At 36.3% G+C, this 26309-nt stretch overlaps 7 protein-coding genes across 10 annotated transcripts; 6 read left to right on the top strand and 1 right to left on the bottom strand.

Moving 5' to 3' along the window:
• The first annotated feature begins 1308 nt into the window (after positions 1-1308).
• Positions 1309-4099, top strand: LOC9309654 (IRK-interacting protein). Its single transcript, XM_021023472.1, has 2 exons — positions 1309-1811; positions 2340-4099. The coding sequence occupies exons 1-2, from the start codon at positions 1593-1595 to the stop codon at positions 3798-3800; spliced, it is 1680 nt and encodes a 559-aa protein (XP_020879131.1). The 5' UTR covers positions 1309-1592; the 3' UTR covers positions 3801-4099.
• Positions 4100-4736: 637 nt separating this feature from the next.
• On the top strand, positions 4737-6409 carry LOC9309653 (UDP-glycosyltransferase 92A1). Its single transcript, XM_002873539.2, has one exon. It carries the CDS (start codon positions 4843-4845, stop codon positions 6310-6312), a length of 1470 nt encoding a protein of 489 aa, XP_002873585.1. The 5' UTR covers positions 4737-4842; the 3' UTR covers positions 6313-6409.
• Positions 6410-6918: 509 nt separating this feature from the next.
• Positions 6919-7491, top strand: LOC9309652. The gene has a single exon (XM_021022917.1). It carries the CDS (start codon positions 7077-7079, stop codon positions 7296-7298), a length of 222 nt encoding a protein of 73 aa, XP_020878576.1. The 5' UTR covers positions 6919-7076; the 3' UTR covers positions 7299-7491.
• A 3538-nt stretch (positions 7492-11029) lies between these two features.
• LOC9307602 (transcription factor MYB46) lies at positions 11030-13450 on the top strand. The gene is made up of 2 exons (XM_002873537.2): positions 11030-11476; positions 12660-13450. Exons 1-2 carry the CDS (start codon positions 11196-11198, stop codon positions 13219-13221), a joined length of 843 nt encoding a protein of 280 aa, XP_002873583.1. The 5' UTR covers positions 11030-11195; the 3' UTR covers positions 13222-13450.
• Positions 13451-15047: 1597 nt separating this feature from the next.
• LOC9307601 (dicarboxylate transporter 1, chloroplastic) lies at positions 15048-17413 on the top strand. Its single transcript, XM_002873536.2, has 3 exons — positions 15048-16240; positions 16546-16767; positions 16850-17413. Exons 1-3 carry the CDS (start codon positions 15161-15163, stop codon positions 17210-17212), a joined length of 1665 nt encoding a protein of 554 aa, XP_002873582.1. The 5' UTR covers positions 15048-15160; the 3' UTR covers positions 17213-17413.
• Positions 17414-17632: 219 nt separating this feature from the next.
• On the bottom strand, positions 17633-21080 carry LOC9309650 (zinc finger CCCH domain-containing protein 56). Of its 2 annotated transcripts, none has more exons than XM_021022945.1 (2): positions 20815-21080; positions 17633-20156 (listed from the first exon to the last, which is right to left on the bottom strand). In XM_021022945.1, the coding sequence occupies exon 2, from the start codon at positions 20125-20127 to the stop codon at positions 18007-18009; it is 2121 nt and encodes a 706-aa protein (XP_020878604.1). In that variant the 5' UTR covers positions 20128-20156; positions 20815-21080; the 3' UTR covers positions 17633-18006. The 2 variants fall into 2 exon arrangements, with proteins under 2 accessions (XP_020878604.1, XP_020878605.1); XM_021022946.1 differs by having other exon boundaries at positions 20968-21080.
• Positions 21081-23153: 2073 nt separating this feature from the next.
• LOC9309649 (nuclear transcription factor Y subunit A-1) lies at positions 23154-26048 on the top strand. Of its 3 annotated transcripts, XM_021023762.1 has the most exons (7): positions 23220-23386; positions 23473-23549; positions 23832-24110; positions 24523-24623; positions 24767-24838; positions 25151-25315; positions 25527-26048. In XM_021023762.1, exons 3-7 carry the CDS (start codon positions 23834-23836, stop codon positions 25722-25724), a joined length of 813 nt encoding a protein of 270 aa, XP_020879421.1. In that variant the 5' UTR covers positions 23220-23386; positions 23473-23549; positions 23832-23833; the 3' UTR covers positions 25725-26048. The 3 variants fall into 3 exon arrangements, with proteins under 3 accessions (XP_002873581.1, XP_020879422.1, XP_020879421.1); XM_002873535.2 differs by having other exon boundaries at positions 23154-23549; XM_021023763.1 differs by having other exon boundaries at positions 23219-23549; positions 24526-24623.
• Positions 26049-26309: the final 261 nt, after the last annotated feature.

Here is a 26309-nt window from a genome sequence, read left to right as displayed (position 1 = left end):
TACTAATAAAGAAGTGTAGAAAAAACAAATGCACGGTTCATTCGCATGAAAAAGGCAAAAAGGCATTACATACTTTAACTCATGTGGAAGGTTTTTTTCAAAACGCTTTATTAGGTTAGGCTATTTGTACTTTATATATGGGTTTGGTGGGTTTGGTTTTGAAAGTTAAGCACAATTACTTAACAATGATTTTCTCATCATTAAATAAATAACACAGTGTAATCCTTTTTTCTTAGTTTCTTGACTTCTTCTTCAATTGCTGATGTAAACAACTCGACTTTACAGCATTATTGCAAAACAACTCTTAAGAAATGATCAGTCCCACACGGAATTCTATCTTCTACTAAACAAAATTGATTTTGTCAGAAAGTCATCTTAGCTTTTTTAACTAAGCTATGGCCTATTTCTTTTTGTAATTTACCCATTCTTCTACGATATGACCTACTAAACTCACCCAAAAAAAAAAAAGATATGACCTACTAATATTATCAAATTGATGTTGACTTGAATATAAACCATAATCATTTTATTTTGCTTGAGGTCTCTAAGTGGTTGCTATAGATTTTGTAACATTTGAATTGATCCTTGATATAGTTTCCAATGACATGTGTGTTACTTTTGAAAGACATCATCATTTTAATCATTTATCATTTATGAGATCCCTTTCCTATAAAATTAGACTACGACTTTTCTTTTGTCAACAAACTACAGTATGATTCTTTCAAATTTTCAATATATAGCGGGATAGCATTTCTATTTGTTTAGTGTTTTTTTTTTTTTTTTTTTTTGTCATCTATTTGTTTGGTGTTTCTACATAATAATTTCAATGTTTACTTTTTTTTTTTTTATTGATTATAAATAGATTTTATCCCTAATTTTAGTTTTTCCTATTTTCTTAGTATAAATGTATAAAGTTTAACTTAGATTTTCTAGTTTTTTTTTAATGAATAAACCATATCTCTTTAGTAATAGAATTCCCGGTAAAAACAAACCACATACTCTTGTTTTTCTTTTAATAATAGAGGTATGGATGGAAATAAATCCAGTAATCTATATCTCACAAATTTTTTAACCATTTATCCCAAAGATACAACAAAACTTATAGAAAACCATTGTTTCAGATAAACAAATTGATTTACAATTAATAACACCATAAAACAGAGGAAATGTGTTTCGCAGTGGATAAGATAGCAATTATGTAAAAGAACTGGAATTAGGTTTTGTAAACTGTTCAATTAAGTATGATATGTTACCATTAGTAAAGTTAGTAACCAAAAACCAAAATGAGAAAAGTTGGAAAAAAATGAAAAGAAACGAAAAAGGGAGGGCATTATAGTAAACATAAAAAAATGGTCTCTGCCCTTCACATGCGTTCGTTCTTTCTATCAGTCCTTTTAAGAGAAGGGAGACAGAACATTCTTTGGATTTTTTCTCATTCTCTCTCTCTTCTTCACACACACAGAGACATCATCCTCATCACACCCTATTCCTTGCACAATCGCATTCACTATCTCTTCTCTCTCTCTCTCTCTCTCTCTCTCTCTTTTGTGTCACATCCTTCTCTTCTCTTCTAATCTTGTTCTTGTTCTGCCATGGCTTCTTCTGAAACAAGAATGAACAAGGCAAGAGAAAAAGAAGAAGCCATAGCAAATGGAGTGAAGCTGAGAGCACTTCAAGCGAGTCTTATGCAGATGAAGTCAAGCCCATCTTCCAATTACAGTCTCAGAAACCCTTCTTCTTCTTCTGCTGCTTCACCTGCTTCTCGTCCTTTTCCTAACCTCTCTGCTCATGATTACCCTGTTTTCACTCCTGTAACTTCTCTCTCTCTCTCTTTTCTCTGTTCTCACTATCATGCTTCTTGGTTCCATGAGTTTGTCCACTTTTTCTTGTGTCTTTTACTTGATTGATTTTTCGACATTATGTATGGGAATTTGGGTTTTGTTCAAAAGCTTTTGGAGTTTTTTTAAACATTTTTAATAATTTCATCGAACCCGAGATTTATTTGGTTAAACCCGGTTCAGGCTCCTTAATTATTGCATTCCAGTATCCAATTTAGATTATATCTTTCTTAATTTATTGTACCATGTCGTTTGGATCTTAAAGAGGCGGTTCATTATTTCGAAAGAATTGTCAAAAATACATTAATTTGGTTAGTCGCTTTAATAATTTAAGTGGTGAAAGTATAAAGACAAACAGAAAAGACCTGAATTCGGTAGAACCACTGTTTTTATTTTTTTTGTCTTTAGCTGACACACTGTACTGAATTTGGACAAAAGTTACTGTGCTTTTTACCTTACACACATTTCTCTGCTAACGTGTCTATTGGCGTCTTGAAACAGAGCTATGAAGATGAGCCTGTGTCTGCATTTCATCACAAGAATCTCACTTTATCTGAGACTTGGGATGAAGATGGTGTTGGTTTAGTAGATGGAGATACTTATCTCTCTGATTCGTACAAAACCTCAACTTCAAGAAAGACTGTGATGCCTAATCAAGATTCTCATCATCATGTTTACACGATGTCGGACGCTCTCAGGTCTCCACCATTACATTTTTATACAACCGGTAGAAGCAACAATGGCTCGGTTGACTTTAGATCGGTCTCTTCTTGCAATGACTACAATAAACAAAGAGGTTTCGATACCAAGAGCTTGAAGAATTCTAATCTTGTTGTGCCCTTGACGGATTCGCACTCTGCTGTTGTTTCTTCTCAGCCAAGAAACCGTGGAGGAAGAGTGATGTCTTGGTTATTCCCTAAGTTAAAGAGAAAGCAAAAGAGCAATTCAATCTTTAACTCACCTAGTAGAACTGAGAAATCAGAGGAAGTTTCCGAGGTGATGAAGGATTCAGGTGTTGAGAAGTTGAAAAGAGAATTGATGGAAGCAAATAGAAGTAGGGATGCTGCGTTAACACAAGTCTTAGAGATGAAATCTTCATTGGGAGAGTTAAGTGAGAAGCTTCAGTACTTGGAAAGTTACTGTGACAATTTAAAGAAAGCTTTGAGAGAAGCAACAGAAGTAGTGTCACAGGAGAATAATGTTGGAAGAAGCTCAGGGAAGAAGAACTCAGAGATGCCAGTGAGTGAAGAAGTGATGGTTGAAGGGTTCTTGCAGATTGTATCGGAAGCAAGATTATCGATAAAGCAATTCTTGAAAACATTAGTTTCAGAGATAGACGAAGAAGACTCTACTCTAATTGGTAACATCAACACTCTCCTTCAACCCCACAACTTATCATTCACCTCTAAGTACTCCAAAATCATTCAGTACCACTTAGAAGCGATCATAAGCCAATCGGTTTACCAAGACTTTGAGAACTGCGTTTTCCAGAAGAACGGTAAGCCGAAACTGCTTGATCCGGAACAAGATAGACAAGCGAATTTCTCGTCATTTGCTTCTTTGAGAAACTTGAGCTGGAACGAGGTATTGAAAAAGGGTACAAAATACTACAGTGATGAGTTCAGTAGATTCTGCGATGAGAAGATGAGTTTGATCATTACAACATTGAATTGGACAAGACCTTGGTCAGAACAAATGCTTCAAGCATTCTTTGTGGCTGCAAAATGTGTATGGTTGCTTCATTTGCTTGCCTTCTCGTTCAATCCAGCGTTAGGGATCTTGAGAGTTGAGGAGAACAGAGAGTTTGAATCGAGTTTTATGGAAGATATGGGTGCAGATAGGCAGAGATCAGCATCGTCCCGTGGACCCGCACGAGTTAAGGTTATGGTGATGCCTGGGTTTTATGTTCAAGATAGGGTTCTGAGATGTAAGGTTCTTTGCAGGTACAAGTCATTGGGATGAACTGAAGAGAGTCACACTCACTCTAGTCTAATCAAAATTGATTGCTTCTTAATTAACTTTTCTTATTGTTAATCTCTTGTGGTTTCTATACCTAGGCTTCAGTGATCTTTTTACATTTGTCTTTGTTAAGAATATTATAGGTTTTTAATTTTTGTCAAATACTAGTTGTCAAGGAGATTTTGTATTGAATGCATATTTGTGATTTAGGTAGTAAAACCATAGGCTAGAAAGAAAGCACACTAATATTAAAGATTTACAAGAAATGATGGAGACTGAGGCTTATAGCTTAGTCGTTTGTAATTGTAGCAGTGATGTTGTCTGTCGTGTTATATAAACTAGGTTCAAATACCAAAACAAGTAAAAAGGCCCATTTACTTCTTTTTTTTGCTTCAATATCTTTTGTGTGTCAGGCCCAAAACAAAATTATATTAGAGGACCTCTTTTATTTTCATAGCAGGTAAAAATGATTATTGGTTTGTACATAAGATAAGAACTGATGTCCATAATCATTTGTACATATAAGTTCTTCAACTGTATGACGTTTATTTTATATAAGCTCAGTTCAATGAACTTCAATGAGTTGTTATTTTTTCCAAAAGAAAAACCTTCAATTTTGCAGTTTCTGCTATAAATTTGATACAATGAATTTTTTTTTTCCGCCAAATTTGATACAATGAATAAATATACTCTTATAAGTAGATTCATGAATACATGCCTAACTTTTAAAAAAATTCATTACGTTTTTCACAATATGGACGAATAAGAAAAAAAAAGTTAGAGAGCAACAAAAAAGGCCAATGTCACACCATTTATTTTCTTTTAGAGAGAAAAACTAGAAAAGTATGGAAAAGTGATTTTACCAAAAGCCCCTTCCCTTAAAAAGAAGTAACAAATAATTAAATGTAGTCAATCTTGAAACTTTGTTTAAGTAAATAAAAGTCTTTATTGTCAGACCAAAAACACACATTTTCCCTTGTCTGAATCTGAACCGTTGTCGATACGGCAAATACAACCCCCAAATCTCTCATTCTCTCTCTGTGCAATGGCGGACGCTAAACCCAGAAATCTGAGAATCGTGATGTTCCCTTTCATGGCACAAGGCCATATCATCCCTTTTGTAGCTTTAGCCCTTCGTTTAGAAAAGATGATGATGAACAGAGCCAACAAAACCATCATCTCTATGATCAATACTCCTTTGAACATCCCCAAAATACGCTCCAATCTTCCACCTGATTCCTCCATAAGCCTCATCGAGTTACCTTTCAACAGCTCCGATCATGGCCTTCCTCACGACGCCGAGAATTTCGATTCTCTTCCTTACTCTCTCGTCATCAGCCTTCTTGAAGCTTCTAGGTCGCTTCGTGAGCCCTTTCGAGACTTGATGAAGAAGATCTTGAAGGAAGAAGATGATGAGCAGAGCTCGGTTATAGTGATCGGCGATTTCTTCTTGGGTTGGATCGGTAAGGTTTGCAAAGAGATTGGTGTTTATTCAGTGATCTTTAGTGCTTCTGGTGCTTTTGGGTTAGGTTGTTATAGATCCATATGGTTAAACTTGCCACATAAAGAAACCAATCAAGATCAGTTTCTCTTAGATGATTTCCCAGAAGCAGGGGAGATTGAGAAAACTCAGTTGAATTCTTTCATGTTAGAAGCTGATGGAACGGATGACTGGTCGGTTTTCATGAAGAAGACTATACCTGGATGGTCTGATTTCGATGGATTCTTGTTCAACACGGTTGCGGAAATCGATCAGATCGGACTATCCTACTTCCGTAGAATAACCGGTGTTCCGGTTTGGCCAGTCGGGCCTGTTTTGAATTCTCCTGACAAAAAGGTGGGATCAAGGTCGACAGAGGAAGCCGTGAAGGCATGGCTTGACTCAAAACCGGACCATTCGGTTGTCTACGTATGTTTTGGTTCAATGAACTCGATTTTGCAGACGCATATGTTAGAATTGGCTATGGCATTAGAGAGTAGCGAGAAAAACTTCATATGGGTAGTGAGGCCGCCGATAGGTGTGGAGGTGAAGACTGAGTTTGATGTGAAAGAGTATCTACCGGAAGGATTTGAGGAAAGAATAACAAGATCAGAAAGAGGGTTGATTGTGAAGAAATGGGCACCACAGGTTGATATATTGTCACACAAGGCAACATGTGTGTTTTTGAGTCACTGTGGATGGAACTCGATACTCGAATCGCTTAGCCACGGTGTGCCATTGCTCGGATGGCCTATGGCAGCCGAGCAATTCTTCAATTCTATATTGATGGAGAAACATATTGGGGTATCGGTTGAGGTGGCGCGTGGGAAGAGATGTGATATCAAATGTGATGAGATTGTTTCTAAGATCAAATTGGTGATGGAGGAGACTGAAGTAGGGAAAGAGATTAGGAAAAAGGCTAAAGAGGTGAAGGAACTAGTGAGGAGAGCAATGGAAGATGGAGTTAATGGTTCCTCTGTCATTGGTTTGGAAGAATTTCTTGGTCAAGCAATGGTCAAGAAAGAGGAGAATTAAGACAGTAGATGGTTTATGTAAACGTCTTATTTGGAATCACATATTGATAAAATGAATAAAACCATGACCGGTAGTTATACCACACTAGTGTGTGATAGAGGAGCTAATCTTTTCAGTTTTCATAATTTGAGATAATCGAACTCCAAACCTAATGAATAAATCACTAAACCCTTGTCAAATGCTCAACCGTACCGAAAAAGTTTTCATAGCAAGACTATAGTCTATAGTCTAAAACTCTAAATAATAAGAAAACTTATTAACATGGAAAATAATTACAAAATTGTAGTCTAAAACAATTAAAAATAAAGAGAAAGAGTCAACTAAAACGATATTCAAAATATATTATTCGATAGAATATACGTTAGTCCGGTAGTCCCTTTTCTTTATCCAATTTACCACACATAGTCGACAACCAAAAAAAAAAGAAGGATTTTACCGTATCTTTCTTTTGTACGCTAGATCTGCAAATTAGTTTCTCACAATTACCTTAGTACCATTTCCCTTTTTTAAATCCAATTTAACTAATTTCGTCAAACTTCTCCCAATACAAGTAGCACTAGGAGATAATTAAAAAAAAAGTTGCCGTGTTGTTAGATTCCATATGATAACACCAAAACCTTTGACTTGTTAAAATAAACCATTGCCTATATATATAATCAAGCCATCTATTTATCTAACCCTCGAGACGGAACTATTGGTCTATATTATTATTTAAACTTCACCGCAATAATAAAGTTCATCAATTTCTCTTGTGCGATTCGAAGATGAAACGTTTATGGCCTACACGCCTCATCCTCCTGATGGTTCTCACCGTCATCATCACCATGATTGCCGCAGCGTATGGTTATTCCTCTGTCTCATCATCAAAACATAAGTTCCCTCATTACAAGTACAAAGCTCCATCTCCTCCAACCACTTATTCTCCTTACCGTTATTTCTCGCCGCCTCCGGTTACAGATTCAGATTCTGCAGTTTATGATCGATGAACACAGTGCAGTACGTCAATTGATCTGAGTTCTATTTTTACAACTATTCTTTTTTATATTTTGTTTCCTTTTGATTTTTGATGTAACATAATCTAAATTAATGGCCTGTTTTCCAAGTAACCGTGAGAAAAGTATGCAGATTTCGATTGTTCACGTTATGTAAGATGAAATAATTAACAGAATTGTTGCAGTAGTTATATAACTAGTCACTTCTTTGAAATAATGAAGTTATTATTGAATTACAACGTTGTTATTCCACGTTAGGAGATCTGTTCGATGTTTATCAATGTATAAGTATAACTTACCCAAAAAAATGTTTTAGAAATAGTTCTATCAAATTTGCGGGTTCTGGCTCTTTTTCAATTCTGTAAATTACTTTAAAACTTGATTTATCTAACCTAGACAAGCTATATGGCTAGTGAAAACACAATGACTTTGTAAACAGTTACATTCTTTAATGAATTAGATTGGATTTGGAGTCATCCTATCGTGGTTTAAACTATAGTTCGTTAATGTAGTAACCTAAGGACAAGAGTGTCCAGTTTTAATTTTGGCATGGGAATGAGACCATAAAATTGGTTATGCTTTCTCGTGTGACCTTAACTTTCATTGTCATCCTTAGCTTATAAAAAAAAATCTATGGATTAGTTTTGGAATTTGATTGGGATCTCTAAGTGTTGGGTAATATTTTTTATATTTTTTTTTGTAAATCGTTGTTTGGAAATAATAATGAATTACATTGAACTTAGTGGTGCTCCATTAACAAAAATAAACTTAGTGGTGCCCTACTACGTTTAGCTATGGAACATTTTTGTTGAAAGAAATTGAAGTATGAATTATTACCCAATGACTTTTTCCTTTGCGTTGACCGACTGTTTTGATTTATTGCCGTCGTGGCCGACGCGGTTTAGCTGTAGGTTTTAGGTGATGATGAGAAGGCAAATTTTGTTCTATTTTGACATCTTTTATTTATTATATATCTTAGAAAGTATAAAATCGAATAACACCGCTTCATCAAAGCAAATACAATAAATGGTCAAATAAAACAAAAACAACAGCTTTAATAAATGTAATTTATTAGCTGTTAACAGCTAATAATTGTATGAAATTATTAACTCTTCTTCTATGACTTTTTTGTTGCACTGTTTTTTTTATGTCTCTAATTAACAACGTCTACTTGGTGATATTAAAGATCCCTACACCATTTGTTTTCTAAAGAAAGAAACTTCGATGACAAAAATATTTACCAATTCAAACTTTATTTTTTGGATTACGACCCAACAGAACGGGCTGGGTTAGGTGATGTATTCACAATTGCTGGTAATGTAGATATGGAACTGTCCGATTGTGAAATAATTGAAAGAGCATGAAGTCCATTTTCTCTTGTTTCTTCAAAGACAATCTAATCAGAAACTACAGTGTCACCACATTTTTCATGTAATGCATAATGATTAACTAATTAGATTTTGTCACCAAAAAGATAGAACCCTGAAGTGATACTTTTAATTATCTTTTTTTTTAAAAAAAAGATATATAAGACATATATAAAATTATAGGTTAAGATACATCACCCTGTAAAGTAAGATTCAAGTTTAAGCTAATGCTTTGATTCAATGGTAGTTTGTTAATTTCCTTTATTTGGGGATCAGTTCTCATGGGTGATAATTGCTTTACTAATTAGTAACCACTTTGTCCTCATTTAAGAAAATGATATGTTGCACAATCATTCAAATAAATAAACTTGAGGCTTCCGTTATCAGTCTTAAACGAGTTCAATACACATGACCCTACACTTCTACAGTTGTTAACCTCACACTACTGTATTAATTATTACTTTAATTTTAATGAGATTGTTTTGTGTGTTAAGAGACTTTAGAGTTACACTAACGGTTTCTTATTAGATTTAGCTGACGTGTCTTTAAGAACATAGAGTTAAATTTTAATATTTTTAAGAGTAATAATATTACTCCATTTAACGCTTAGTTGTGAAATCACTGAAAGAGATTTTCGTAAATTAAGATTTTTATCAAGGTTTTCTATGGCAAACTTATATTCTAAAATTTTGTTGAACGATTGTGTCATTTGTTCCTCCATATTTCATTTTAATGACTCTAGACTAGCACAAAAGTAGCAATTTGATCTAAGAATCGCAAAAAGTAATATAAAAAGAAATAAACAATTTTACAAAAAATGATTGTTTCTTTGGCTAAGAGTTCAGCTTTGCAGAGGTTTTTTTGGTCATTGGGCGATATTACGAAAAGTAAATGTACAGATTAGAATGAGTTTCATAGATTGTGACGCATTGTGGGTAAAATGCGAGCATAGTTGAGAGCTTGGGGTATGCATGAGATGACTGAATATCATGAGAGCTTGGGGTATGCATGAGATGATCACTGAAATATCATGAACCAAATGGTTAATTAATTAGATGAGAGCTTGGAGGGAGAGGCAACACTTTTTTGAGATGAGGAATAGCGGATTAGTGGGCTTGCAGACCATGATTCTGAAATTTGGATCGATGAAATCTCGCATTTCGTTATTTTAAAACTTTTTAGCGTTTTACGTAACTAGGTTTTAAGTTACAAATTGGTTACCAGACGTCTTTTATCTTGTATATATATACATGAGGTTGCAAGCTTCAAAGAGATTTCAACAAAACAAATGTTTCCCCTAAAAGCTAAGATCTCTGGCCTTTTACAATAGGAATTATGTTCAAGATTCAATCTTCTAACTTCTTTTGTACTTTATCTATGGATGTTTTGTTTAATTATGATTGTATAAACAGTTATTTTTTTTTCGGACCGGTGGGCAAAATATATTAATACAATATAAATCATATGATATGAGTGTAAATCGAGAAATTAAAAAATCATGACACACGTTTAATTATATTATAAAAAAAGGAATATAAAATATATGGATAAAGGAGTATAACATTTTCTTCATTACAATAATTTGATTTCTTCAAGTATACGTGTTGGTGCGCGAGAGGTGGTTGTGTGAAGCCGAAGCAAAACTTCTTGCTCGCTAAGCCTCATATAACACAAAAAAAGGGTTATGTGACACACGTCGATTTATTATTTATACAATCGAAATATGCTTACATACGTACACAATTAATTAAATAACACAACATTTGCTTACCTTGAAAATGAAGACATCTTTGAATAGAAATAAACATGCTCATGAATATATATTATAAATGTTACATATCATGTATATCAATGTTATATATCATATATATACACACGCAAGGTTAACGAATTAGACATGTCTGTAATGTATACCTTGTGAATGAAGAAACTAATAGAATTGAGTTATATATTCAAAAAGATAAAAGAAAAAAAGAACAAGTGAAGAGCACTTCTCCTTTTTTTCTTTGATGTTTTGCAATTCGGGTCTTTTTCAAAACCGTTTTCGTCCATGACCGATCAACTAACGTTTCTTCATTTCGTCAAATTAGTTATACACAAACATACATTTGTTGTTGGTGTATTTCATATATAGTTACCTTATATCATACAATATATGCTGACTAAAAATGTGTTAATTTGAAAAAAAGAGCCAGGGTTCGGATTTTTTTTTTTATGTTTTAAAACAAAGCAACACCCTTTGACAAAAAAAAAACAAAGCAACACACAATATGTTATATTATAGTATATAAAATAATTAATATATTTAAGGAATAAAAGGAAGAAGTGCAAATGGTTTTTCTTCCCAGAATTGTAAGCAAACCATACAACCATCCCTTTCTCATCATCATCATTCTCCCTTCATCAAGTCTTCTCTCTTTTCTCTCCCTATTATAAAATAAACTTCACTCGTTCACATCAATGGATCCTTGCAGAAATACAAACACATTGAAGAGAAATAATAACAATTAACTCAACTAAAAAAATGAGGAAACCAGAGGTAGCCATTGCAGCTAGTACTCATCAAGTAAAGAAGATGAAGAAGGGTCTTTGGTCTCCGGAGGAAGACTCAAAGCTTATGCAATACATGTTAAGCAATGGACAAGGATGTTGGAGCGATGTTGCGAAAAACGCAGGTCTTCAAAGATGTGGCAAAAGCTGCCGTCTTCGTTGGATCAACTATCTTCGTCCTGACCTCAAGCGTGGTGCTTTCTCTCCTCAAGAAGAGGATCTCATCATTCGCTTTCATTCCATCCTCGGCAACAGGTTTACATTTTTACCATCATCTTGGTTTTGACATTATAACAAAAAAATTCAAAAGATAAAATAAAATAACCAAACTAGTGGATAAATATGTTTTGGCAAACTAGCATTTCTTGTTTTTATTTTGTAGCTTAATTTGTTTTCGGTTAATGGGTACGAAGTAGAAAGCATAGAAAGCCAGTCAACTTAATTAAAAAATAAGTCCACCTTAAAACGACCAAATTGTCGAATTATATCTTGAATTATATTTTCAACATACAGTATATATTTTATTTGATATTTTCTTAATTACCAGTTAAATAAGAAGTGAGCTATCTATTTTGATCAACTTTACAAAAACAAGCTCTATGTAGGATTCACTCTTGTGTGTATGAAAAAGTTAAAAAGAAGGATATAATTAATTTGGCGAAAACCTAATTATTTATGACGCATGGGTTATCAGTTTTTTCTTTCTTTGGTTTAAGTATTACATTACGCAGTTGAAATAACTATATACAGTAGTATACTTTAACATCGTAAAATGTATAATCAAACTTACGTGGAAGGATAAAAAGTTTGGTTGAGTTTTCATTGGCACGATAAGTAACTGTTTTAATTTAAAGGGCAGAATGATTATTTATGAAGAGAATTGACTCAAGAGAAAGTTGAATAATAATAATAATAATAGTAAGAATAGAAAATAGACGCATATATAAAACCAAATTAGGTATGAGTACATTCACATGTAATAATGTGAGTGGTCAAAGTTCGTTGATCGTGGGTTTTAAGACTTAGAGTGCGTCTTATGATCTTATCTAACAACAAACACTTGTTTTAGTGAAAGCGGCTTTTGTCTCTTTACCACCTTTTCTTTCTCTTCCTTAGGGTTTTACTTCAACTTTCATCTTTGTAATCATACATTTATTAGTTCTTTTTTGCCTGTCACTTTCTTCAGAAACATAAACTTTAGTATTTATTACGCAGGGCATGTTTCCTCTCTATTTATATATATTTGTAGAACCAATTTAATACACGCAGTGTAGTACAATGTCCTTAAATTGCTTAATATGATTGTGCAATTTTATAATTGTTGTATTGCTTCACTCTCTAATTAATTAATTCCCATGCAAACCATGCACATGTATACATTTTACATAACATCATCTCATTAAACTATTCTACTCTCTTCTTCTTCGATTTCATATAGGTGGTCTCAGATTGCAGCACGATTGCCTGGTCGGACCGACAATGAGATCAAGAATTTTTGGAACTCAACAATAAAGAAAAGGCTAAAGAAGATGTCTGATACATCCAATCTCATCAACAACTCATCCTCATCACCCAACACAACAAGTGACACCTCTTCTAATTCCGCCTCTTCTTTGGATCTTAAAGACATTATAGGAAGCTTCATGTCTTTACAAGAACAAGGCTTCGTCAACCCTTCCTTGACCCACATACCAAGCAACAATCCATTTCCAGCGGCAAACATGACCAGCCACCCGTGCAATGACGATTTCACACCTTATGTAGATGGTATCTATGGAGTAAACGCAGGGGTACAAGGGGACCTCTATTTTCCACCTTTGGAATGTGAAGAAGGTGATTGGTACAATGCAAATATTAACAACCACTTAGACGAGTTGAACACTAATGGATCTGGAAACGCACCTGACAGTATGAGACCAGTGGAAGAATTTTGGGACCTTGACCAGTTGATGAACACTGAGGTTCCTTCGTTTTACTTCAACTTCAAACAAAGCATATGAATTTTTACATCATCTTATTTTTTTTTCTGCTGCTGATTTATACTCAAGATTCTTAGCCACACACATAAATGCAAATATATATACATTGTTATTGATAGATGAAAGCTTAGAGAGTATTTTGTATTTCGAATAACGTTTTCGCACTAGGGCTTGAGGTGCCGTGTGTAATGATAGTCAATGTAAAACATATATAATATAATAAAAAAGAAATAATAATAATAAACACATACATTTAATATAACATGGGCAAACATTTGAAGAATTTTGTATTTTATTATTCGGTAAAAATGTAATCAAATAGCAATGGGGAGGATTGAACTAATTAAATGACAATGTTGTTATTAAATATTTCTGAGGTTATCTTTGAATAAAATTCAACGTGTTGTTTTTTTTTATTCCCAAATGTAATTTTATTATACAAGGCAATATTACATGGGCTATAACAAAAGCCCCATTGGTTTTACAGATAAAGTTGAAGCCTAATAAAACTTGATAACATCTAAACAGAAGATATTTTGACATTGGATTCTATCCTAGCCACGTGTTATCAAGTGGATGAAACCACAAACGCGCCGGATGAGTCATCGAAAGAAAACCGACATCAGCTTTCGCCGTTGAGAATCGATTCCGGTGAGAAATCATTGCCAAAAATTGAACGTTGATTCCATTGGTATTCACCAGATCTATTAATCGAAACTCCATTATAGATGAACAGCTAAAAGGAAATCGTAATAAGCATCGGAGGATTCTTTTTTTTCTTCAATCAGAGATGATATCTTTGCAAATTTTTCCTGCAAACCAGATCACAAAGACAGAGGCAGAGACCAATAATTTTAAGCAAACGATCACTTAAAACATCAATTCCAACCCATATCTAAGGAATTTATTGAACAAAAACCATAAAATTAAAACAGAAGTTGAAAAACACGGCCAATGAAAGCCCGTGATTAAAGCCAGAAAACCGGACTGTTAAACTAAAACCCACTTCGGCCATGAAAAGCCGAGAGCAAAGCGGCAAGAAACGCCGACGGCAAAGCCGATCATCGTAGCTATGAAAGCCAAAACGATATCGGACAAAAGCCAACCAAACACCGCAAAAGAAACGGTGTACGCTGGAAGAAAAGCCCGCTGAACGGGATCTGATAATTGGAGAAGGCTCCGGACTGCAACCAAAGACGATCTCTCTCTCTGAAAATTTTAAGACAGAGAAGAGAGAGAGTCGACTTTTTAATTCAACGTGTTGTTTTATTGAATGTAATTTGAAATATTTGGTAGTTTGGTAAATAGATATACTAATATTTGACGAGTCAAATAATATATTGCGGAAAATTAAACCGGATACAATTTAGACATCCATATAAATAAAGAAATCATGTTACAGAAAGAAACTCTTAACAAATATTGATGTCATACATTATTCTAAAAACACAAAGGATAACCATGAACCATAACACTACTAAAAAAAAAAAAAGAGGCCGGTATAGAGTTTACACTTAACAACACCATCCATTAATCTAGATTCAATTGTGAGTGAAACCATCTCGGCCCATCTTGGACAATGGTACTGAAAGCTACTATTGTATTGCCAGTTAATCTTTCATTGGATCCACTAGTAAACATAACATAGTTTAAGAATTGTTTCAATAGAAAATGTGATTGAGTGAAGGATTTTGTTTTGTATGTTTCGTCGATCTAAAAAGACCAAACCCAAAATGGCTTTTCGTAAAATATTTCAGCCAATAGGATGAGGTGACCCACCAAAGACGGAGATCTCTATTTCCCACCTCACGATCTCATCTCTCGTATCTCATCATCACTCTCTCTCAACTCTTGTCCGTATATTCCTTTTTCTTCATCTCACCGTCCGATTTTAATCCAACGGTCACCATTCCTTTTTCTTCTTACTTCACTTCCCTCTCTCGCCGACGACGCTACAACAATGGCGTCTCTCGCTCTCTCCGGCTCCTGCTCTCTCGCTTTCCCTCTCAAATCTCGATCTCTCTCTCTCCCTCGTCCTCCTTCTTCCTCTTTCAATTTGACGAAACCTCTCCGATCTCTCGATTCTCGCTTCTCCTTACTCAAATCTCCACTTCCCGCCGCTTCTCTTAACCGGAGATCATCAACTCTCGTTAAAGCCTCTTCCGCCGCTGCTTCTCCGTCTCCTCCCGTTGCTCCAGCTCCCGTTCCATGGCAAGGAGCTGCCATTAAGCCTCTTATCGCATCGATCGCTACTGGTTTGATTCTATGGTTCGTTCCTGTCCCCGAAGGTGTCACTCGCAACGCGTGGCAATTACTCGCGATCTTCCTCGCCACCATCGTCGGGATCATCACTCAGCCGCTTCCTCTCGGCGCTGTTGCTCTATTGGGATTAGGAGCTTCCGTTCTCACCAAAACCCTAACGTTCACCGCCGCGTTCTCCGCTTTCGGAGATCCAATCCCATGGCTCATCGCTCTCGCCTTCTTCTTCGCTCGTGGTTTCATCAAAACCGGTCTCGGTAACCGTGTAGCTTACCAGTTCGTTAGACTCTTCGGTAGCTCCTCGCTTGGGCTGGGTTACAGTCTCGTCTTCAGTGAAGCTCTCTTAGCTCCGGCGATTCCTTCTGTCTCGGCTCGTGCCGGTGGAATCTTTCTCCCGTTGGTTAAATCTCTCTGTGTTGCTTGTGGTAGTAATGTTGGGGATGGAACTGAGCACCGTCTTGGCTCGTGGTTGATGCTCACTTGTTTCCAGACTTCTGTGATCTCTTCTTCTATGTTCTTGACGGCTATGGCTGCCAATCCTTTGAGTGCTAATCTGGCGTTTAACACGATCAAGCAGACGATTGGATGGACTGATTGGGCTAAAGCTGCGATTGTACCAGGACTTGTGTCGTTGATTGTTGTTCCGTTTCTTTTGTATCTTATCTATCCTCCTACGGTGAAGAGCAGTCCTGATGCTCCCAAGCTGGCTCAGGAAAAGCTTGACAAGATGGGACCTATGTCTAAGAACGAGTTGATTATGGCCGCCACTTTGTTCCTCACGGTATGTGTGCTTCTGCTTCATCAGCTCTCTTCTTATGTTTGTCTAATACTTCTTTGGGTTTGCTTTTTCAACATATGACACTATACGCTATCACTGCAAATCTACTTGGAATTACTTATAGCGAGAGCTTGATTTGAAAGGTGCTTCAGTAATGAACATGGAGACACTTTAGCTATTGTTCTCCTTAGATTAAAGCAAGGGCTCTGCTTCTCATTAATGCATTTGCTTTGAGTGAAATAATCTGTTTTAGTGTTTTATGAGACACAAGATTTTCCTTTTCTGAAGAAGTTTTATCCTTGACACAGGTTGGTCTCTGGATTTTTGGAGCTAAGTTGAGTGTAGATGCTGTGACTGCAGCCATTCTTGGATTATCAGTCCTCCTTGTGACAGGTGTTGTGACATGGAAAGAGTGCTTAGCTGAGTCGGTCGCATGGGACACACTCACCTGGTTCGCTGCTCTCATTGCGATGGCTGGTTATCTTAACAAATATGGTCTCATTGAGTGGTTCAGCCAGACCGTAGTCAAGGTTTATTAAATGATTTTGATGAATGCTTAATAAGCCTGATGACTTAGCAGTTGCTAATAAAATGTTTGGGTTTTGTTTGCAGTTTGTGGGAGGATTGGGTTTGTCATGGCAGCTATCGTTTGGAATCCTCGTCCTCTTGTATTTCTACACTCACTACTTCTTTGCCAGTGGAGCCGCCCACATTGGAGCTATGTTCACTGCCTTTTTGTCGGTCTCAACCGCTCTAGGCACTCCACCTTACTTTGCAGCCTTAGTCCTTGCGTTCTTATCCAACCTGATGGGAGGATTGACTCATTATGGTATCGGATCTGCGCCTATCTTCTACGGGGCTAACTATGTGCCGCTGGCTAAATGGTGGGGCTATGGATTCCTGATTTCAATAGTCAACATTCTTATCTGGCTTGGTGTAGGTGGTGCCTGGTGGAAGTTCATTGGTTTGTGGTGAGGACCACAATACACCAGTATTCCCATTCTTTTCCTTATATATATAATCTCTTAGAACGGCTTTGAGATTCAGATTTGAGAAGGATTAAAATCAGGGTTTTAAGGATTGAGCAGAGTTTTTCTGCAATTTTTATTCTCACTCTCACACATATTTTGAGGTGTAAGCAAATCTTAACTTGCATCAATTTTGTTTGATTTCTAACTTGACTTTTTTGTTCAAAGTGAGACCACCACTTTACTCGATAGTTGATAGTTACTTAACTTCGACATCCATAAACGTGTTAGTTGCGCCACTAACCCTTGAGAAATTGATGTCAATTAGTCTATGAAGTGGTTAGGATAAACCTTTAAATCGCTGGTTAAAGTTTATAATGAAAAAGACAGGAAAACAGAGAAGGCAAAAGGAAATGAATGAATCTTATTAGCTGAAACAATATGTTATTATTATTTCTCATACAATGTTCTTTGACAAATATGAAAGAGATATTAGAAACAATTGACAAACTGAGAGAATACAAAAAATGTAAATCAGAAATACGGGAAGTAATAGAGGCAAAGAGGAACACTTTGGCCATTGTTACAACAGAGATACAATAATTAAATTAATGAGGTGATAAAAATAAGAAAGTAAAGAAATTTCAGAAAGAAGCCTGAAAAAACTGAGCCTTTTAGGGTTATTAGAATCGAAAAAGCGCTTACCCGGAATTTGTTCCGTTTGCTTTCTTGAATAATAAAATAAACGAATCATCAGTTTCACAGCTTCACAGAAATGTGAACCTCTCTCTCCCCTGAGGCTCAGCGATCTAGCTGCAGCTGCTCAAGCCACGCATCGAGAATGTCGCTCTCACGAGTGTCACTGTGGTGAGGATTCACACTCGAACCACCTTGAGTCAATGGCCTTGCACCGTTCATGTTCACGACTCGGTTCCCGTTCCTAGGTGATGCAGAGTCTTTTAACATCTGCTGAGCCCATGAAACATCTGCTTCCCTGTTTGGGTTATTAGCCAAGGAATGAGATTTTCTCAACCGACCCAACTCATCTGATTGGACTGACCAATCCACCTTGCTTCCATGGGTCTGGTCCCAACTTGACCATGGACTTAGTGGCGAACCAGAATCAGTCGGCATTAAATCACGGGGCAGACTGGATCCAAAATCACGGGAGCTGAGGCTACGTGAATGTAGCTGCTGTTTCATTCGAGCGTTCATTGGGGAAATAGGCTCCCCGGCTCGAGGTGACGAGGCTTGTTGCAGAAGAGAATGTTGCTCCACATTCTTTGGAGAAGACATTAGATTTGTCTTAATAGGAGAAAGCATGCTCTGCTTATTATTCTGCAGCTGATTAAGAAGTGCGGATTTGTGGGAAGGCGATAGAACAGATGAGACAGCAAGTTGATCAGAGAAACGAGGAGATGCAACCTCAGCTGAGAACAGTTCCTCCAGATTCGAAGGGGTCAGTGTCTTGGGACGAGCGGAATGATTCATAAAGCGTGGACTGTGCATATCTCCAGCAAGCTGACGTTGCATTTCAAACTCATGCAGCATGCTAAGCTGCTCAGAAGGAATATCTCTAGCGTTGAGAGAAGATCTCAGACGACTCAACTGGATATTGCTTCCAGGAAGATTCAACGCCGGTATGTTCTGTTGAGCCCAACCCATCGATGAATGGGGCATACTACCATTTCCAGAAGGAGATATCGGTGGGGTGAACGAATGTTGAGCAGCAGATGGTGAGCCTGGTAACATGTTCAAAACTGACGCCATGTCCATAGTAGAGGCAGAAACAGCAGAAGAAGCCCGAGGAGATGGCAATCCGGATCCAGTGGAAGGATACAAAGGACGCAACTCTTCATTTGCGTGAGCAAAGAAGCAAACCCTTCGGTTGCAGCCAATCCCATCCTTGCACAATCGTGTTCTGTATTGAGCAGGGTGTAGCCAGCATTCAAACACTCCATGAGCATATTCACACATATCACCTTGTTTACAGGATCCCTTCTTAAAATCCGGGCATGGAACACAGGTATAGTGAAACTTCCTCGGGTCTCTTCTCCTAGCATTCTCACCTGGGTGTGCAAATGGACATTCGGTCCAGTCATGGGAATAAGCTCGAGAACATGGGCGGATCTTAAACGAGAACATACGAAACTCATCTGTGGAATAAATCCCACTTTTGATGTCGGGCAATGATGGATCAATTGGGTACTCTTTTTTCTCTGATGCGAAAGTCACATCAGTACCGTTTGGCTTAGTCGGAGAGGATACTGAATCTAAAGAGAGCAACGAGGAGCCATTATCTGGTGATGACGAGAGAGACCGGAAACTTGATCCCAAGCTAGATGAAGACGCATGCAGATCTTCAGATATAATCTCGTCTTTCTTCAAGATCTCTTCAAGGATGGTTCTCAAACCAGGAGCGTGTGGAGACACAACAAGAACATCAACAGGACGATTCCCATGAGCATCAGGGATATTAGGATCTGCTCCAGCACTCAAAAGCAACTTGACAACATCCAAGGCATTCACAGAAGCACCAGAAGCAGCGCAATGAAGAGCAGTACTTTTATCTGGACCACAAGACAGATTCAACTCCGCTTCAGGGAAAGATAGAATAAACTTCACAACATCTAAACTCCCATATATCGAAGCAACCATGAGGGGGGTTCTTTGCTCAACAACCATTCTTCTAACAAACCTCTGGCGTCTGTACCAAAGACCCATCTGGTTGATACAAGACACAAGAGAGAGTTGCCGCTTAAACCCATCCACATCGTTGTCAGCAGCAAACTCAAGCAAGGCAGAAAACGAATGTTCCCACTCAGCAACATCATTCATGGATTTGGCCAAAGATTCATTCTCTTGGTCTGAAAGTGATGTCAAAGTATTATCTGTATCCACCTTCTTAGCAAGACCACACATCCTTCACGGAACTGGAGATGAAAAAAGATCTGAAACAATCAACCAAAAGAGAAAAACGTTACTTGGCTATTGAAATCAACCAATAACGTATGACTGCAATATAGAAGAAGCATAAAATATTGGTCAATCAAAATCTGCAATTAAGGAAAACTATTGAATTGATAATAATAAAAAAATTTAAAAAAAAATTGACCAAAAAATAAGGAAACAAAGTCAGAAGATTTACCAAAAGAAGACTCAAAGATTAAAAACCGTCACAAACGGATCTAATAAAATTTTCTGAAACTAATTTTACCCAGAAGAAGAAATCCAAATCTAACAAGCATCAGATTCATTCAGTATAGTTGAGCTAAACATCTTCTTCATCAAACATTCTTCTACACACAAAATTTTCTTACCAACCAAATCAGATAAACAACTTTAAGAAGAGACGATTCAATATACCAACTAACCTTAAAACCCATATTAATTAAAAATTAAAACTTTTGACAATAAAAGCGAGAAGAAGAAGAAGGAGAAGTCAATGAACAGTCAACCACAATCGAAATCTCAAAACTTCCACGAAACCAAAACTAAATGACTTAAAATCTCAATCACCCACTAAAATATTTTAGATTGAGCATAAGCTAAATCAAAAGAATCAATTAAAAGTGAAGATTTTCAACAAATCTAATCCACAAAGCTTACCCAATACGAAAGATCGCAAGCGATCGGTAGAAAGAAGAACAGAACTGAAACTAATCGGTAATGGCCGAAACAGAGAACCACATTTTCAGATCCAAAAGTGTAAAATGCAAAAAAAAAAGAACAAATCTAAAGAGTGAGAAGAAGATCGATCACCTCAGCTGAGAGATTTTTGTTCTTGTTTGAAAGAGAGGAAAAAAAAAAACGAAAACGGATGAGAGGGTAACTGGTGTGACCGGAAGAAGTGGTGAGAGATAGTGTGAGGAGGTTAAAGAGCTCTGCAGCGTATGTGACGGGATAAAGCGGTAGAAGGTGGCGGGCGCGTGGGGATATATTTAAGCGTTTTGGAATATAGGTTTCAAATCCACGTTAATAAAATAAATAAAAGAATCTGATTCTTTAAATCACAGCCGTTGGATTTGAGGAGCGGACTTTGAGTGACTCTTTAGACGGTGGTCAATTTGCAGGTCTTTTTTTTTTTTGTTTGTTTTCTATATTTAAAAATTGAGAATAAAATATTAAAATTCTTTGGCTAGTGGCTCGACAGTCGACTCCACCCATAAGCTATGACTTCGGTTTCAAATGCCATAAATAAGTGGGGTTTGCAGAAAAGTTAACATCCCAAAAATAAATTTGGAAATATTCTTGTATAGATGAAAAAGAATCCTCAAGCACATCAAAGATCTCATCACGATTTCGTTAAATTGTCTTATCAATATTTCATTTTGTACTCGTTGAATTGTATGTTAGGATTGGTGTTTATACATTGTGAGATCCCTATTTAAAAAAAGAAAAAGAAAAAAGAGAGAGACTATATATAAATCGACATATGTTTTGGATAATTATCATATGTATGAAAAATAAGCTGTTTGAGGTCAGTATGCACGTATGATTTGTTATATACTTGTATGTAATATAGAATCTAAACGAATTGCATGTCAGCACCATATATATGAATGTGCGGAGTAACGTTTGATGTTTCCCACAAAGCCGGAATAGTAATCATGAGTATCGCGACGACAAAACTTTGTTTAGTTTATGTCTTTCCTATCTCGGATCACATGTTGAAAAGTAAGGTTCCATAAATCCGTTGTATGTCTTTTAAAAATTAATCGAGAAATTTTGAGTCAACAAATTAAAGTCCATACATCTAAAAACATTTGTTTCTTTCTCTTTTAGATGAAATCCAATTAAAAGGGTTCGAGAACTTGCTACTAGTTCAAAACTTACTTTCTTTTTTGGTAATTAAATGAGTTCAAAACTTACTTGGTTCATTGGTTGTATGAACTGCATGTTAATTAGATTTTTAATGACTATAAATTAAGTGTTTGCCAATGTTTGTAGAACAAAACCAAACATGAAAGCGGTTTAATCAGTATAATCATACTTCAAATAGATGCAATGACCGTGTCATTATATATTTCCATTTTTTCAAATGACTTAGCCATTTCATCAATATGAAGTATGATTATATTTCTCATTAACTAGCTATTATGGTTTGTCATTTTTCATTTGTATATCCTTTTTCCATTCTTGACCGATTGATTAATTTCGGTCTAAAAAAAACACTTATGATTTCACAGAGAAATATAATTATTTTGATGAAACTATATGTGTTACGCCCTAACTAGACATAATCAATGATGCTGATATCAACATTGTTTTTTTTTTTTTGATAAATATTAAATATTCATTTCACAATGAAAGTTGAAGGTACACAAATATCAACATTGCTACGATGAGTGTTGACTATAGTTTGAAGCTCCACGAACCACAATAACAATCACTACACACAAATTACTAAACAATGATTCAATATGCTTTTAATTTTTTAAAAATATATAAAAATAATCCAAATTTGTACCACACAACTAATTACACTCAAATATATATAAGTATATAACCATCGAACAATTCATGTTTTTTAAATTAAATTTTCATACTTTTTGCGAGAATAATTTGTAAAAAATATATATATTTTCAGTTGTACAAGTTTAATATTATTCATGAAAGTTATTTAAAAAAAATTATTTTGCCAAAGAAAAAGAACAAAACTCTTAATATTTTTTTTTTAAAATCCAGAAAATAAAACTATTATGGCAATGGGGTCCCTATATTATACAGGTGTCCCTCGTCCCAGCCCATCACTTGCGTGTCACTTGGACCCAAATTTCTCCTGTTTTTAAAAATTTAATTTCTTTCTATATAAAGAAAAAATAAAAAATAGAAAATGAACCTATGATAACGTCAGCCGGAGAAGATCCCAGATCTGCGCGCGCTGGCATCTTTAACAGAGCGCCACGTGGCAAAAAGTTTTTCACTTTCGAAGGTGATCTTATCAAATCTCGGTCTTTTGTGTTCCCAGACCGATAAAATTCATCATCATATAACTTACTCTATTTCGATTTATATAAAAAACAAAAAAACACACACAAAATACAATTCTGGAAACAGAAAAAATCCCCAAAATCTAGGGTTTTCTTCTCGCCAATTTCACTTTTCTTCTACGAAATTCTCCATTCCTGCCGGCTGTCGGGTGTTCCGAATCGCTTCTCTTTCACCGACTTCTTCTCTGGTTTTGTTCGATTCTGATTTTTTTTGCTCAAGTCAAATTTTGTTCTCTGAACTCTGTAAAATCGTGATCGATTGAATTCACTTCAGGGTTTTGATTTTTTAAAGAAGTTATCTTCTTTGAAGGCGATTGCAAGAGTGCTCAGCCAGCTGTGAATTTTCCACTGGTATGCTGATTTTTTTTTTCTATCTTTGAATTCTGTTTGCTGGAAATCGTGAAGGGATTTAAAAATTGATTCAGGTGGCTAAATAATCGCTTGAATCTTATGAACTTATGTAGGTTTGAAGTGTAAATTCGAGGCATGTAGGCGTTTTCACCTCTTGTTTGCATGCTTCTGCATTGCTTGATAGCCCTAAAATTGCTCTTTTTGTAGTTGAAGTGTGTGAATTTTGTTCTTGATTGGATTTTGAATTGGTTACTAAACATGTGTTGACCTAATTCTTTGAAGAGATGCAATCGAAACCAGGAAGAGAAAACGAAGAGGAAGTCAATCACCATGCTGTTCAGCAGCCGATGATGTATCCAGCAGATCCCTGGTGGAAAATCAACACCTTTGGTGTAGTTCCTCAAGCGAGACCTTCTGGAATTCCATCAAATTCCTCTTCTTTGGATTGCCCGAATGGTTCCGAATCAAACGATGTTCATTCAGCATCTGAAGATGGTGCGTTGAATGGTGAAAATGACGGCACTTGGAAGGATTCACAAGCTGCAACTTCCTCTCGTTCAGGTTTGAGTTCTTGGTCTTAGGCCTACTTGGTTTACTGTAATTATCATCATCTCTGCAGTATTGTGTTGCTGCATAACAACAATACTGCATGATCTAGGGATCACTTTCGATGTTTATGGATTTCTGTAACTTGTTAAATGGTTACTAAGTGATGTCGTTCTCAATACCTATATCTGCAATTTGGTGAAAAATGGTTCCTCAAGCAGGCAGGAAGATTAAAAGGGCATTTGGGTGATTTTGGCCACTGGGCATGTCAAAGTCATGAAGTTATGAAATCTGGTCCCTGAGATATACTTGCATTGTAATTGTAGCGTTTTATATATCTATCCACGCAAAGGAGATTCTGTGTCGTTAAAGTGTGCCATTTTGATTTATTTATTTTGTCTGTAATGGTGTTTCTCTTCAATTTCAGTAGATAATCATGGAATGGAAGGGAATGACCCGGCGCTTTCTATTCGTAATATGCATGATCAGCAACTTGTACAACCACCAGAGCTTGTTGGACATTATATCGTATGTGGTTTCCTCTCATTCCTTAAATATATATGCTGTTTCAGTTCTTGCGTTGTTAAATTGACTTCTTATTGGTCCCTTAAAAGGATTTATCTTGTATAACGCCCTTCATATGTTGATAAAAACTCAAAACTTCATTCCAGGCTTGTGTCCCAAATCCATATCAGGATCCATATTATGGCGGAATGATGGGAGCATATGGTCATCAGCCATTGGTATCTTGTTGAAACCTCTTTCAATCTCTACAATAGTTCCATATGGTGCAGTGTTAATTTGATGTATGTACGCTTTTGCCACTAAGTACCCTTTGTGGTGATTTTATTTGCTGTTAGTAATGAGTCTGGGTTCATGAATAGTCAGTGATATGCTTTTAAAGTTCATGTCTGAAATAACTGAGAATCCAAAGTTCATATCTGAAATAATCGAGAACAACTCTTGGGGATTCTTGGGGTCTTATAAGGTATATGTAAAGTTTTCGATGATCTGAGTCTATTTGTTGAATTTATTTTGTTCGTTGGTGTAAACAGGGTTTTCGTCCATATCTTGGAATGCCTCGTGAAAGAACAGCTCTGCCACTTGACATGACACAAGAGCCCGTTTATGTGAATGCAAAACAGTACGAGGGAATTCTAAGGCGAAGAAAAGCACGTGCCAAGGCAGAGCTAGAAAGGAAAGTCATCAGGGACAGAAAGGTATTTTTTCTCATTTATCAAAGTTGTATTAGATTGGTAATTGGGGGAACAAAACAGTAAGGATGGTGTAGAGTCATCTAAAAAGTGAAGGTCAACATTGTAAAACCCAACTGGACCCATTCTGTGTGAAGGATTGGAAATGAGCATTAAGAATTGTAAGTTTGGTGTGTAGCTTGGTAAACTTTTATTGACTATGTTTGAAATGCGACAGCCATATCTTCACGAGTCAAGACACAAGCATGCGATGAGAAGGGCAAGAGCTAGTGGAGGCCGGTTTGCGAAGAAAAGTGAGGTGGAAGCAGGAGAGGATGCAGGAGGGAGAGAAAGGGGTTCAGCAACGAACTCATCAGGCTCTGAACAAGTTGAGACAGACTCTAATGAGACCCTGAATTCGGCGGGTGCACCATAATAAAAAGTCAAAGCTCTGAGAGTGGAGAGAGAGACACACTTTGGCTAATATATCCATTGCCCCAAACCGGCAAATCATTCTTGGCTTTTTCGGTTTTGTGTTTTCTAGTTGTTTTTGTCAGTCTCTCATATTGTGTGGGTTTTACAGTTATGAATGTACAAAGAGCGAGTGATGTTAGGTGTTAGATTTGGAGGCAAAAGACAGGGGAATAGTTAGTAGGTCTTGTTTTTATTCTTTTACCTGTTTTTTTTCTTATGAAAAATTGGAAAATACGTTTGTTTAATCGTTGCTGACCCATAGCCATGCTTCAGATTTGTTCTCAAATTTTCTGTTTTTCGCCAACTTAAATATTATTTGACCGAAGGAGATTGCTTAGAAAGTAGAAGAAACCTATTACAAATGTGTTCTTGGGAAAAAGTAAAATTTTTGGTATTTTGTTAAAGATAACAAGCATAAAACACCTTGCAATAAGTTGCATATTTTGGTCATGGAAATTTGCATACAAACCAGTTTTGAAAAGGACAGTGAAACAAAATAATTTGTTTAATCAGCAGCAACGGGCAGATTGATTATTTATATCAACAA

Source organism: Arabidopsis lyrata (assembly GCF_000004255.2).
Source record: "Arabidopsis lyrata subsp. lyrata unplaced genomic scaffold ARALYscaffold_6, whole genome shotgun sequence".
Lineage (NCBI taxonomy): Eukaryota > Viridiplantae > Streptophyta > Magnoliopsida > Brassicales > Brassicaceae > Arabidopsis > Arabidopsis lyrata.
The sequence above is the reverse complement of the archived record's forward strand: the minus strand, read 5'-3'. Positions and strand labels throughout refer to the sequence as shown.